Source organism: Littorina saxatilis, linkage group LG4 (genome assembly GCF_037325665.1).
Source record: "Littorina saxatilis isolate snail1 linkage group LG4, US_GU_Lsax_2.0, whole genome shotgun sequence".
Classification (NCBI taxonomy): Eukaryota; Metazoa; Mollusca; class Gastropoda; order Littorinimorpha; family Littorinidae; genus Littorina; species Littorina saxatilis.
In genome coordinates this window covers 24,661,640-24,677,139 of record NC_090248.1, presented here as the reverse complement: position 1 = coordinate 24,677,139, position 15,500 = coordinate 24,661,640, and the positions used below count along the sequence as shown (strand labels likewise).

The following is a 15,500-nucleotide window of genomic DNA, read 5'->3' as shown; positions in this document are numbered from 1 at the left end:
TGTGTGCGTGTGTGTGTGTGTGTGTGTGTTTCTCTCTGTGTGTGTGTGGCTGTGTGTGTGTTTCTGTGTGTGTGTGTGTGTGTGTGTGTGTGTGTGTGTGTGTGTGTCAGTTGAATTTTCGTTAATGCGTAACAATTGTTGTGGTAGTTTTTGTCTTCGAGTTGCGTGGACAGGTTGCGTGTATCTGGAGGCTGACACACTTTCACAGAGATGAACTCAAGATTTTGTTATGCCGTTTGATAACTTATTGTTACTTTTTTTCCTTAGAACATGCATCACTCAACAACTGCTGAGCAAGCGGGAGTGTTTCTTCTGCAAGGCGGTCATTACGGCAGTCCAAGACAACAAGGGGAGGCCACTATTGAGGGAACACTTCACATCTGGCAGTCCTCGCAAATAACACAGATTTCATCCCCTAGTTTTAAACAAGCACTGCCAAATTTACCATGACTTTTATGTTTGTGGTTGATTTATGCTATCATCCAGTCTCTTTTGCTCCACAGAGTCCTCCTTACCTTCCCTTACTTTCTACCTACACCCCCACCCCCCCTGCCCACCCCCACCCCCCCTGCCCACCACCACCCCCCCTCCCTCTCACCTGTGCGTTGCACCCTACTCTTTTGTTTGTCTTTCTTTCATTCAAAGCGATTAGCTTTAAAAAAAAAATTAATTGTCAGCCAAATGCCTTTTGTTCAACACACAGGGTTTTGTGTAACAGTTTTATTTTGAAGTCAGGAATCAGGAATCAGGAATTTTACGCCGCTTGGAACCTTTTTAGGTTATTTGCGCGACGGGGGCGAGAGCGCACCGCCTATACGTTAAAAACAAACTAAGGACCTATCAATTTCTGTGTGTCCTCATAAAAACATCTAACATGTTACTTCAAGTAACCCCTAGTTTAGGACACCCCATAACCTATACAATTTCCTATCATTGTTTGGGTGTTTGAGGAGCTGGGGGGTAACGAGGGACGTAAAGCACCCAACATACACGCCGACCCCAGTCCTCTTATTTTAGCTTCCCTAATTTAAAATGTTTAAAAGCTGGTTTAAAAGTGATTCTCTAGATTTTAGAGCAGAGGGCCGCTTGTGGCACCTCTGCTTATTGCTGTTGAGAAAGCAGTAACAGATTTTGCCTGGACCACCTGCTCGTCTAGTGCATTCCACTCAGCCACCGTCTGCACGAAAAAGGAGCGTCGATACTGCTCTGTGCTGGCGTCTGGAATGATGTAGCCACGGGTGTTGTTGTAAGAGTACTTGGTGACGATGTTACTTGCTACGCAATCGGGAAAGGTGTTGGCCCGTATTTTCCTCTTCTCTTTATCTATTGGTTTCAGGAAGTTTTCTGGAGGTATTGCTGGGGTATGTCCCTCAATGATTTTGAAGAGAGTGGTGAGTCGCTGTTGTTTTCTGCGCTCTTGTAGAGATGGTAGATTTAGGTCCCGTAGCATCTTTGTTACACATCCTGGGTCTTGGGAACGGTAGTCGCGCTTTATGAATCTTGCCGCTTGTTTCTGAATCCGCTCAAGTTTTGTTTTGTCATCGACTAGGTGTGGATCCCACACTGTTGCTCCATAGTCGAGGGTGGACCTTATGAGGGAGATGTATGCCATTCGTCGCAGTTCTGGGGGGCAACTTCCCAAGTTTCTTCGCAGAAATCCCAGCTTGGATCCCGCCTTCTTGCATATGGTTGCGATGTGCTTAGACCATTTGAGGTCTGCTGAGATCTCGATCCCTAGATATGGGCTTTGGTCGACGTGCCGTGGAAGTAGTGAAAAATATTGTAAATAGAAACGTTTTTTTCATAGGAAACTTTGTGATCCGATCTACTTGATATCTGTGTGTCTTTATGAAACCGACAGTTTTTTGTTTTGTGTGAAGAGGCTTTAGTCTTCAGGGAAAAAATATTGGGACATTCTTTTGAGTGACATTTAGTGATGTATATGAGTAGAATTTTTCTGTATGGAGAGATGAAGCTATTTTATGTTTTTTATTCTGTAAAAGTCAATAGGGCAGTGATAATTCACAGGGTGTTTCTTGGGTGTTGCTGTAATAGCACAAAATGGAGTATTATGCTCAAAATTTGTCAGAGGCGAGGCAATTTTCCTTGGTTTTATAAGGACAGTAAAATCTTTGAGTCTTTGAGTCTTCATTCTTGAGTCTTACATTGTCATGAGACTGGCTAGTTTGTTACACCAACACGTACACTGGATGCTTGTATAAGAGAAGAGAACAATGTACCGTATTTTCGGGACTACAAGGCGCTCAGTTGTAAAAGGCACAATCTCCACTTTCAAGGTTAAAATGAGAAAAATCTCCACTTTCACGGTTAAACTAAGACAAATCTCCACTTTCAAGGTTAAAATGAGACAAATCCACAAAATACGGTGTATTGGCCGCAAGTCAAAGGAAGTTGAGTGGAAATAATATTATGTTTTCTCTTCGAAGTGCAAGTGAGATCAAAGAGTCTACAATCTGAGTTCTGTATATGGCCTTGTGACCTTAGGTCAATGACCATATTTTCAACTGAGACCAGCTGACCCCAGGTAAACAAAATGGAGAGGGAGCGTTATTTTTATTTGTAATGCGATGTGTGTACATCTGTATTCTTTTAGTCCAGAAATTACTGTAATTAAAAACTGCTTGTCATCAGTTTTTTCACTGATGGTGTGAGTTTGATTGCAGATTTGTGAATTATGTTTTATTAGATGATCTTTACAGCTAAAGAGTGTGAAAACAATTCAAATGGTGCTGTTATTGTACATTTTCATTATTTTTGTTGGACTGTAATTATTTCTTGAAATGACATCAGTATTGTAAGTTTCTCGGTCATTTCAGCGTAATGTTTTTAACAATATCATCACAGTCATCATGGTTTCTATGTGACTCTTTTCTTAATTTGCAGTGTCTGTCTGTCTTTATTTGTGTTTTGAACACACATGGGCAGATGCATGCAGGTATGACACATCGTACACACGCACACATGTGCACACACGCGCGTGCACACACACACACACACACACACACACACACACACACACACACACACACACAGACTTCTCTCTCCGTCTCTCTCTCTCTGTTGGCCATTTACACTTCTGTGAGACTGTATGTCTTGTTATACATGTATTTCTATCTTTTGCTTACTATCCGTCTCTGTTGAAAACTCTGAGCTGTGATACACTGCTGTTCATTTGTCTCACACATGTCCATATCTTGCAGTGTCCTTTGTCTTCATCAGAAGAAAAGTCTAGTGGACGTTATGCTTTTTTTGTTGGTTTTTGTGTGTGTGTGTGTGTGTGTGCAGGAGAGAAATCTTTTTTGTACATATGGATTGTTACTGAATTTTATCTGTTATGATCAGTAGACACACAACTACATTTTGTGATGTCTGTTATTGTCCTGAATATATACTCTGTGACCTTGTTAAAATGACATATTTTCAGGTAATTTAATGGAAAAATGCATGTTTTGCACACACATGCTTAAATCTGCACTCATAGTCATGAGTACCTAGCTCATAGTAGAAAGTACATGTACTGTACAAGTGCACACACACACTAAAAGTACATGGACTGTACAAGTGCACACACACACTAAAAGCACGCACAGACACTACCTAACACAGGCATGCAGGAAGGCATGCAGGAACGCACACACATGTTAGAACAGATCAGCGTGTCTAAAAACAGATCTTATAAAAAATAATTATATCTTCAACATGCGTGGTTATTTTTGTTTTTCTTTGTTTATGTATAACTGCCCTTGATACGTTTACAGTAAAAGTGTATATTTCAACTGAACGTCCTACAGTTGCCCGCAAGAGTGCCTTTTTGTTCAGACTATACAGTAAATGTTTCAGTTGAATCTTTTCTTCTTTTTATGTTGTTTGACAGTTATGTCAATGTTAGAACACTTGGAATCTCAAGCAGACTCAAGATGTTATGTAGCTGCATCTGGGCATTGTGATCTAAACTGTAATAGCAAAACATTATTGCAACAAATGTTGTCCCCGAACTATGTGTCATTTCATTCAAATGTTCTATGCTATTACGGGCACTACACTTGGCTATTTGGCCCACTTTTGGGATCAAGTTAAGATTTCTTTTATTGGGGTCACGTGACCGCCGCACAAAAGTGGGTACCCCATAATCGACCTTACAAAAACATAAGGTATCAATTGATAAACAAAATCTACGAAAGTTCAGGATAATCACATCTTGGCATTAAGTTTTATCTTCAATATACTTTACTTCTTGTGTAAAGTGTGGGGTACATGCCGGTCACCACAGATCTGTCTAGGGTTTTACATAGGCCGGTAACTGCATCCTTCCATTCTGACAATAACCTGGCTGCTTTCTTTTTTTCAGAGGAAGAATTTGATAATGATAATGTTGTTTTACGCCCTCACGGTGAAACCATTAGGGGCATGTTCCCGGGTGTTACCCTGACTTTAGATGAGATTCACAGGTGTATGCATGTTTAGGTGTAATCAGGCAGCTGGGGAAGAATTTGTGCGTTTGCTTCTTCTTCTTCAGCGTTCCCGAAATTCTGGTTACGTGTGAGCTCGTTTGCCCATTTGGGTTCCCCACCCTATACTCTGAGAGCATAGTCAGCTTCACTCCGCTTTCGTTGGGGTGTGTTTGCTGAATTGATATCTTAACTGACACCTGTGTGTGTTTGCAAACAGAATTCATAAAGAAAAATACCACGCTGCATTGGAAGCAGCCAGGCTGTTGGGTTATTGTATGTGTCCAAGCGTAAGCTGCTCCTATCCCATGCAAAGGGCTGCATCGACAGTTGGTGGTTGGCTTGATGAAACTGACAGTTTGCTTGATGCCTCTGATGGTTTGCTTTATGAAACGAATGGCTTGCCGAAGAAGGAAAGTATCCTTAAGACTTGTAGGCTTTCAGAGAACTTTCTGATGCACAAAGAGCTTTTATCAAACACAAAGGGCTAATACTAATAGTCTTCCCCCCCCCCTTTCTTTTCTGTTTCTTTATCATCTTACTTTTGTGTGTGTGTGTGTGTGTGCTTCTTTTCTATACACTCTTGTGATTGTTTATGTCTGTTGGGAATGCAAACTGTGAATTGAGTGGTACTTTTTGAAAAGATATCATCAAAATTGTGATCACTTTGGCTACGTTTGAGTTTGTGATCGTGCAAGAAATATGATTTGGCAACTTTAAAGTACATGTAACTCGGTTCTCGCAAAGAATTGTTCTGAAATTGATGGGGTTTTGCAGAGAAAAGGTGGAAGACACATTTCCGTTGATTCGTATTGATGTGATTTATTGTTTTTAGATATTTTTGTGTTTGACTTGTGAAGTTTGCTAAGATCAGTAACTGTACTGTTTTAAACCAAAATGAATCAGATATCGACGTCATCATGGAATTTTGGCGTATTAAACTCATATTAGACAGCTTTTCAGCAGAAGGCCAAAGCTGATTATTTTTATTATGAAATAGTTTTTATATTTGTACCTGGCATGGATAGTATGATGAATGTTAAATCATGTATTTTCCATCGTATTTTAGGGAATATTGCTCATGGAAAATGATTAACTTACCCTAAAGCACAAAAACATCAAAATATCGCCAAGAATTGAGTTACGCCAAATTTCCATGACGACGACGATATGTTGTTACACTTGAACACTGTGTTAACACTTCCGAACATGTGCATGTTTTAAACCCCAGGCAGACACAAACAAAAAAGTCCATTGAATAAAATTCATGCAATTTATGATTTGTGTTAATTTTTATTGAGTCATTCGTTACTTTGTTTTACAAACATGTACACTTTCGTTCTGCTTTTCTTACTTTTACGTATGAGTTCATATTTTGTTCTGACTGAACAAATTCATGATACATAATAATAATAATAATGATATGAAATATTGTTGCAAAAAATACACAGTAATGAAATCCAAAGAAAGCCCAAAACAAAAAAAAATCACAGTTGCTGGAACTGTCTTCCAACAGACATTTGAGCAGATTATTTTGATCATATGGCCTCTCAGACATCTCAGACAAAATTAGTCTGCGTGATAGTTTTTGAAAAATACTTGTTCTCTTCTGTCCATCACAAAAAAAAGAAATTGACCACATCATGACAAGTCATACAGCCTCTATACAACTGTTCATCCCAGTTATCAGTCTACGTTTATCTTCTAGTATTTCAGAGATGTTTTAGCACTTCACGTTTTGCCTAAAATCTTGTTTTAATGTGTTGAAAACTTTGTAAAGTTTCATTCGTTAAGTTGTATATATTTTAATCGGTGCTTGTAAGCCAAATATGAACATGAAATTACAATGAAAAAGTTTGGTGGCTATGCATTAGCACACACACTTGGCTGACTGATTAACTCATCATAAAAAAAACACCTGAAGAAGTGTATCTTAACAGCTATGTGTATTTCTCTCAAAAATAATTTCAAGCTGTTTAAAATTCGTTTCAAAAATGCATTAAAATAACAAAAAAGAACAGATTTGATTCTATGAAAAATACTTTAAATACAAAAGCAACGAAAAAAATTGTGTAATATCTGATCTGTGACACGTGAATGAGCGGCAGTAAAGTAAACAGTAAAACACAAAGAAGGTAGCTGGCATCTTGGCCAGTACTCGGCGGTAATGCTTATTGGGAAAATAAAATGCTGTTCGAACGGCACAGCTTTGAGCAAGGACATTACTGAAGCAACACAACAAAAAATAGTAAATACACTTGTGACCAAAATATCTTGTAGGAGAGAAAATGTCGTGGCAAGAAAAACCTCTTTGATAAATCTCATTCAGTGTATTTCTACATGTACACATTAAGTGTATTTCTACATGTATTTACAGTACAGGCAACGATGGCATTAAAACAAATGCTGCTTCATGAAGAATGTGTTAGCAATGAATTTACAAACACACATACAATACAGAATCAAATCACATCATTAAGGCCAACATATCATGCCATGAATAATGTAATGTACAGAAACATGAGAAAATGGAAGTCCTGAACTTTAAATGTAATAAAATGTGTACAGTCAAATCTGCACTTGCGATAACCTCTCAAAACTGCCCACCTGCCCACAACGGCCGCTCTGAGAGATCTCAGAAGAGTTTTTCTTCTGTATAATTGGACCACCTGTCCATAGCGACCACTGTTGGTCAGTCCCTTGGGTGGTCGTTATAGACTGAGGTTCAGACGTATTTTCAATGTCCTACAAATTTGACTCAACTGAATTATCAAGAGTCTTAGTAATGAGCAGTGTTAAGCCTTGTCAAAAGCTCCTAGTGAATGTCTTCTAATGTGTCATATTGTACAGACAGTCAATACAGTGTCTTCCAACACGTCATGTAGTGAGATTCAATACAATGAGTGTCTTTTTACATTTAGACTTTTTAGTCAAGTTTTGACTAAATGTTTTAACGTAGAGGGGGGAATCGAGACGAGGGTTGTGGTGTATGTGTGTGTGTGTGTGTGTGTATGTGTGTCTGTCTGTCTGTCTGTCTGTCTGTGTGTGTGTGTAGAGCGATTCAGACTAAACTACTGGGCCGATCTTTATGAAATTTGACATGAGAGTTCCTGGGTATGAAATCCCCGAACGTTTTTTTCATTTTTTTGATAAATGTCTTTGATGACGTCATATCCGGCTTTTCGTGAAAGTTGAGGCGGCACTGTCACGCCCTCATTTTTTAACCAAATTGGTTGAAATTTTGGTCAAGTAATCTTCGACGAAGCCCGGGGTTCGGTATTGCATTTCAGCTTGGTGGCTTAAAAATTAATTAATGACTTTGGTCATTAAAAATCTGAAAATTGTAAAAAAAAATAAAAATTTATAAAACGATCCAAATTTACGTTTATCTTATTCTCCATCATTTGCTGATTCCAAAAACATATAAATATGTTATATTCGGATTAAAAACAAGCTCTGAAAATTAAATATATAAAAATTATTATCAATTTTTTTTTTTTCGAAATCAATTTAAAAACACTTTCATCTTATTCCTTGTCGGTTCCTGATTCCAAAAATATATAGATATGATATGTTTGGATTAAAAACACGCTCAGAAAGTTAAAACGAAGAGAGGTACAGAAAAGCGTGCTATCCTTCTCAGCGCAACGAATACCCCGCTCTTCTTGTCAATTCCACGGGCACTGCCTTTGCCACGGGCGGTGGAGTGACGATGCTACGAGTATACGGTCTTGCTACGTTGCGTTGCGTTCAGTTTCATTCTGTGAGTTCGACAGCTTGACTAAATGTTGTAATTTCGCCTTACGCGACTTGTTCTAACATGTCATGAAATGAAAGTCAATACAAAACCATCCCACTTGCGATCTGAGCTAAACTTAGCACTTTAGCTACAGAGCATACACGTCCAAACTATGTTCCGAAGATGTAAAACGTTAAACACTAAAGTAACATGTTTTGGGGTTTTTTAAACAAAAAAAACTTACGTTGAGCTGCGTTCAAGTATTGTGTTTAGCTGAACTGAAAACACCAGCCAGACTGTGAACGGTGTATAAGGTGTTCACATGGACAATTTCAGTGTGGTGTTTGCTCCATAACTTTCGGACATCTAAAACAAACCAAATCATCCAAAAGATGGTGGCAAGATGTGCATGTAAGCTACACATAATGGTCATATCAAGCCAAGGAAATCAAACCCTGTTACTGATCTGCTTTAAGTGGGTTGTGCGTCAGCCTTTTGATTAGTGAGAATCCCCTTTTGAAAACCTTATTCCCCCAAATCGGCGTGTGGCTGCCGAAATGGAGGGGGTAAAAACGGTCATACACGTAAAATCCCACTCGTGTAAAACATGAGTGAACGTGGGAGTTTTAACCCATGAACGAAGGAAAAAAAAGAAGAAAACCTTACTTTAACTGATCTGCTGTGAATGAGTTGTGCATCAGCCTTTTGATTACTAAAAATCCCTCTTTAAAAACCTTATTAAAAGTGGGATTACACGTGATATGTTTACAATTTCAACATGAATGAACTACCATCAAAACTAACAAATGACGTATAAAAAATGCATAAAAATGAACTCGGACATAGCAAACAAGAATTAAAAAACCCATCTTAGAATGACAATGCAAACGAACAGTGAATGCAGTCGGTGTGTACATTGGTACCTGTAATGCGAGGCCCCTCTGATGAGGGGACACCTCACATGAAAGAACATCTGTTGTCCCTTTGACTATTCACTTGACGAAAATATACCTGTCAAGAGTGGTCACCTTCAATGTAGGGACACTTGGCTGATCCCAAAGGTGTCCTTTCATCGCAGGTACCACTGTATTATATACAGCACATACACAGAGTACATACACAGAGTGTACCATACATACACAGAGTGTACCATACATACACAGCATAACGATTAGTTTGGCAAGGCTTGAATGCACATTTAACAGTCTGGAACACTTGACGGTAAGCCTGGTGATTTGCCCTGTAAACTGTACAGCGAGAAACTAAGAATTGTGCACCTTGGGTACGCCATTTCTACACAAGTCATTGCAATTCTTTTATGCCTGTTTTTTTTCTCTCTCTCTCTCTTGCTGTCTGACTCTATCTGTCAGGCTAATGACGTCATACAGCCTCATTCATACAGATACAGTAACTAATACTCTGTACTTTGACACATGCAAGCACTCTCTCTCATACAGTACACACCCCATCCCACCTCTCACACTGTGACACATACCCTTAACATCCCAAGACCTCACCCCCATTCTTTTTTCTTTCGCACACACAATGGTAACACACTTCCCAACCCACCTCTCACACCCCCCCCCCCCCCCCACCCCACCCCCATTCTTTTTTCTTACGGATAAACACAGCTCTCTTTTTCTCACTAACACACACATCATATGGTACATGATATTTACAACGCACAATGTGCAATTCGTCGCATCAACGTTCAGTCAACTGCAGCTCCTGGCTGTTCCACTGCTTTGGGAACGAAATTTTTCACCTCGTCGTACACTTGACCTGTTGGAAAGAAAACAGGATTTTTTTTTTTTTTTTAGGAAATTTGAATATATTTGTCACAAAAGAAACCCAAATAATGTATCGAAAGAACAGAGAAGACACCTTCTCTTGTATGAGTGTATTTCTATGTGTATATGTAGCATGATGGACCATAGACGATGTTCGGAAATAACTCTTGTCGGGCTTGTATGGGTTGTGAAAGAGTGAATACCCTTGCTTTTTCGGGGACAAATAAATGCACATGTGCTCCATGTCCACGTCTTTCAGACACACTCCTCGCTAGTTTTTGGCACGTGCAATATATGTTCGTCCCCCGAAAAACAAGGGTATTCATTCTTTCACCCGACGAGTTATTTTCAAAATTCCCTCCATATGTGGGAAAGACTTTGAGAAAGCAAGCAATGGAGAGAGAGAGAGATGTGCATGCACATAGTTATGATGGAAGGCCATAATCATACCAACAGTTAAGAGTCCAAGACATACAGACAACTCACCGATCTTCCTGTGAGCCCTGCTCCCACCCAACACACACACACACAAGTCTTCCCAAACAACCTCAACTTCAATCTCCTAAACCTCCCCTCAATATCATTTAATAATACAGTGGAACCCCCTTTTAAAACCTCCAGATTTAAGACTCCCCCCCCTCCCCTTTAAGACCTTGATTTTGAAATTTTCTGTTCATTACCTGTGTTAATTTACCTCCATTTTAAGACTCCCCCCTTCAACAGACCTGATTTTCTGTTCATTACCTGTGTCAATTTACCTCCATTTTAAGACTCCCCCTTCAACAGACCTGATTTTCTGTTCATTACCTGTGTCAATTTACCTCCATTTTAAGACTCCCCCTTCAACAGACCTGATTTTCTGTTCATTACCTGTGTCAATTTACCTCCATTTTAAGACTCCCCCCTTCAACAGACCTGATTTTCTGTTCATTACCTGTGTCAATTTACCTCCATTTTAAGACTCCCCCCTTCAACAGACCTGATTTTCTCAGATTTGTGGAGTTTTTTTGTTTTTGTGGGTGGGGGTCGTTCAACTGTATGCCCACCTTTTATGCCCTTTTCTTATAGATAGACCAAGATAATGACACACAGATATTCACCTCAAACTCTCTCTTAACACATGTCCACACGTCCACCCCACAACCAAAACACACCCACGTCATTACACCCAAATCAACAATCATACTAACTTTTCCACCCAAGCACATCTAGTTTCTTGGCTTCGAAGGAATGGTCGAAGGGCTGGGCAGTGGGCTCGTCGGCCGGGTCGTGGTACTGGGCCAGGTACGGGTGACTGATGGCGCCCTCTACGTCGATGCGACTGGCAGGGTCAAGGTCAAGCATTTTCTCCAACAGATCCACCGCTAGTAATTAGAAAAAGAGAAGAAACGAATAAGCCATTGTTGTTTACCTGCGATAAAGGACACCCATGGGACTGTCCCTACATAGCAGGTGACCTGTCATGACAGGTGTATTTTTCTCTATATTCATGTATAGACAAAGGCAGAACAGTGGGTGTCCTCCCTTGGGAGGTTTTCTTTTACTGGAGGGGCTTAACATGGCAGGTACCACTGTATAAATGATAGTCATTTCTTGTGCCTATGTTTAAAATTCTTTTGAAAGCAGAGCCAACACGGACTGTTGCGCGTGACTGTTCACACAGCAATCTTGAACAGCAGTGCCATCGCTCCATGCTCTCGCCGCAATACACAGGAATGCATCTTCTTTGCCTATTCCTTTCAATGTGCTTCAATGCACAGCGCGTCGCCCTTTTCTGGCGGTTTTAACGATGATAATTGCTGTTCAGACTATTCTACAGAGAATTGTTGCCTTGTGGACCGAGCCCATTGGAAGTTTACATGTATTACATAGAGATATTCTCCACAAGTACAGTGGTACCTGTGATGTGAGGCCCCTCCAATGAGAGGTCATCTCCAAATAAAGGACAAATTCTGTAGTTCCTTTGTCTCTCATTGTTTACCAAAATGAATCTATGATGACAGCTAGGCCACCAAGCTGCAATGGAGAGACACTGTCAGCTTTTCCAAGGGTTTCATTCCTTTCATCGCAGGTACCATGCACTGTTCTATTTTACTACTCACCTGCAATGCAACAGCTAGTGCGGTTTCATTCCATTAATTAGTACACATCCATAATGCAACAAGGTCACCTATCACTCGCCCATTAACATCAGATATGATACAAGTGCACCTAATGTCAATTTGAATGTCTGGTGCTTTTTCTGGCTTGTCCACTCATCATTGTGACCAATGCGTGTGTGCATGCATGCGCGTGTGTGTGTGTGTGTGCGCGTGTGTGCATGTGTGTGTGTGTGTGTGTGTGTGTATGTGTGTGTGTGTGTGTGCGTGCGTGCGTGTGTGTGTGTGTGTGTGTGCGTGCGTGCGTGCGTGTGTGCGTGTGTGCATGTGTGCGTGTGAGCATTTGATTATACATAAATATGTGAGTATAAACATGTTCAAGTTGACCATACTTAAGCTAGGTGCACCATTTACACACTCACCCATTGGACTGGCATTGCGGAAAAAGTCCTTGAAGTTTTTCCTGGGCATCCGAGGTAGAGAGCGGATGTAGTTCTGTGCCTGGAACACAAAAAGTTCAGTTGCAGAGTCCTCTTTAGCAGTATTGTAGTTTCCAACCCAGGACTATTTTTCATCTTTTTTACATTTAGTCAAGTTTTGACTAAATTTTTTAACATAGAGGGGGAATCAAGACGAGGGTCGTAGTGTATGTGTGTGTGTGTGTCTGTCTGTCTGTGTGTGTGTGTAGAGCGATTCAGAGTAAACTACTGGATCGATCTTCATGAAACTTTAAATGAAAGTTCCTGGGAATGATATCCCCGGACGTTGTTTTTATTTTTTTTATAAATGTCTTGAACTTGAACTTGCGATGTTTAAGGCCTTAGGCCTGTTCATCGATCCTGTCGAATAGTACTCCAATAACACTTTTTTTGGTGGCATGCGCGGGCGGTTATTGGTAGCACGTTGGCGAGAATTTCTCTGGTCTGTCTGCCCAGAAATTGTCCAGCCTTCCTTTGAAACTGTTCACTGATGGTGCTGTCACAACTGTTTCTGGCAGACTGTTCCAGTGAGGAATCACCCTTTCTGCGAAGAAGCAGCTCCGAACGTTCAGCCTACAAAATGGTTTATACAACTTGAGGCTGTTTCCTCTAGTGTCTTTGGTTTCGGCCAGCTGGAAATTCGGGTTGCCTGTGTCGTAGATCCCATGCATGTACTTGTAGAGGTCGATCATGTCACCTCGGAGACGCCTGTGTTCGAGACTGGGTAGTTTGAGTATAGCTAGTCGTTCTGGGTAAGTTTTCTCACTGAGAGCCGATATCAGTTTGGTAGCCCTTCTCTGCACGTCCTCTATTTCCTTGCACAGCAGTTTCTGCTGTGGTTGCCATACTGAATGTCCATATTCAAGGATTGGCCTGGCAAGACTCTTGTAGAGTTGTACAAACACCTCCCTATCCAGATGCTCAAACGATCTCCTGATGATGCCTATGGTTTTGTTTGCCTTCGCAGTTGCTTGTGCAACATGTCCCTTGAAACTCAGGCGATTGTTTACAAGTACACCAAGGTCTTTTTCCGTTTCGTTTTCTTCCAGAGTGATGCTAACCTCCTCACCACTTTCGGATCTCCCTTTCATGTGATAGCTGGTCTCTGTATGTTGTTTGCCTAGCTTAAGGACACTACACTTCTTTGCGTGGAACTTGAGGAGCCAGTTGTCAGACCACTCTTGTAGATTGTCCAGATCTTCCTGCATGACAACAGGTCCTGAGGGCACGTCAGTACGTGTATATAGCTTGGTGTCGTCAGCAAACAGCTTCACAGAGCTGGTGACTTGGCTAGGCAAGTCGTTTATATACAGGGTGAAGAGCAGAGGGCCCAATACACTTCCCTGGGGGATTCCACTGGTGACTGGCGCTTTGTCTGAATGTGTACCATTCACAACCACTTGCTGATGCCTGTCCGCTAGAAAGTTGCGTATCCAGTTAAGGACGTTACCATGAATTCCGTGCGCTTCAACCTTCGCGATCAGTCTTGCATGTGGAACAGTGTCGAATGCCTTCATGAAGTCCATGTAGGCTATGTCAACACTGCCTCTTTGATGACGTCATATCCGGCTTTTTGTAAAAGTTGAGGCGGCACTGTCACACTCTCATTTTTCAATAAAATTGATTGAAATTTTGGCTAATCAATCTTCGACGACGCCCGGACTTTGGTATTGCATTTCAGCTTGGAGGTTTAAAAAATAATTAATGACTTCGGTCATTAAAAATCTGAAAATTGTAATTAAATTTTATTTTTTTATATAAAACGATCCAAATTTACGTTCATCTTATTCTTCATCATTTCCTGATTCCAAAAACATATAAATATGTTATATTTGGATTAAAAACAAGCTCTGAAAATTAAAAATATAAAAATTATGATCAAAATGAAATTTCCCAAATCGATTTAAAAAAAATTTCATCTTATGCCTTTTCGGTTTCTGATTCCAAAAAACATATAGATATCATATGTTTGGATTAAAAACACGCTCAGAACGTTAAAACGAAGAGAGGTACAGAAAAGCGTGCTATGCAGCACAGCAAAACCACTACCGCGCTAAAACAGGCTCGTCAGTTTCACTGCGTTTTGCTTGAGCGGCGGACTACGGTCATTGTGAAAAAATGCAGTGCATTCAGTTTCATTCTGTGAGTTCCACAGCTTGACTAAATGTAGTAATTTTGCCTTACGCGACTTGTTTTTCATGTAGTTCATCGATCATCCCACTGCTGGGAAATTCGGGTCGCTTCCTCCAAGTGGAAAGCTAGTAGCAACAATAAGAGTCGTGTTTAGGTGTAATCAGCCACCTGCACTTAATGCGCAGAATGACTGATCGAGGTGACACGGGGGTGGGACATGGATACCATCTCTGAGTCTGCACATAAAGTTGACCCGTGTCCGTCCCGGCCGGGATTGGAACCCATGACCCTAGGATGAGAAGTCCCGGCAGTGCTCTACAATACCTTGGGAATACACCTTCAGGGTAAATCATGTATGGTAGAATGCAGAGTGGGTGTGGTCACATATGTATATATTGTAGTCAAAGGACACCTGAAGCATGGAAGCCCATTCAAATGGTCCGTGTAAATGTGTGAAACATATGCCTGAGGGAGTCTGTGTAACAATGAATACTACTGTGGGCACTTGTCACATTTTGTGCATTTTTTTGAGACACAGCAAGCAGATCTTAAAAAAACACACCTCGGCAAGTGGTTTTTGCTATGAATTTCCTGCAAGCTACAGGACATACAACAAGCTTAATCTATGCCTTTGTGACAGGCAATATAAATCTCCGGTCAGGCACCAGGGGGGTCCATCACTTTGTGCCCGGCCCCGAGATATGAGAGAGGAAAGTGTGTTCAACTTACATCGTCGCTGGCAATGCCCTTGATGAAGTCCTCTGAAGGCTTCCCCACCAGGGACAAGATCT

General features: G+C 40.8%; 2 protein-coding genes and 1 long non-coding RNA gene across 3 annotated transcripts in view; 1 reads left to right on the top strand and 2 right to left on the bottom strand.

Moving 5' to 3' along the window:
- Nucleotides 1-564, top strand: part of LOC138964284 (E3 ubiquitin-protein ligase RNF123-like) — a 44,254-nt gene extending 43,690 nt beyond the window's left edge. The window contains exon 36 of the mRNA XM_070336196.1: nucleotides 268-564. Coding sequence (XP_070192297.1) covers nucleotides 268-400 — 133 coding nt within the window. The 3' untranslated portion in view covers nucleotides 401-564. The remainder of the gene's footprint in view (nucleotides 1-267) is intronic.
- The window catches only part of LOC138964297 (uncharacterized), a 300,694-nt gene that overhangs the window by 16,147 nt on the left and 269,047 nt on the right, over nucleotides 1-15,500 (bottom strand). The window lies entirely within an intron of this gene.
- Nucleotides 9,804-15,500, bottom strand: part of LOC138964293 (mitogen-activated protein kinase 14-like) — a 49,465-nt gene continuing 43,768 nt past the window's right edge. The window contains exons 9-12 of the mRNA XM_070336210.1: nucleotides 15,439-15,500; nucleotides 12,520-12,598; nucleotides 11,189-11,362; nucleotides 9,804-9,990 (exon numbers count right to left, since the gene is read on the bottom strand). The exon at nucleotides 15,439-15,500 is cut by the window's right edge and continues 18 nt beyond it. Of these exons, the coding sequence (XP_070192311.1) occupies nucleotides 9,920-9,990; nucleotides 11,189-11,362; nucleotides 12,520-12,598; nucleotides 15,439-15,500 (386 nt within the window). The 3' untranslated portion in view covers nucleotides 9,804-9,919. The remainder of the gene's footprint in view (nucleotides 9,991-11,188; nucleotides 11,363-12,519; nucleotides 12,599-15,438) is intronic.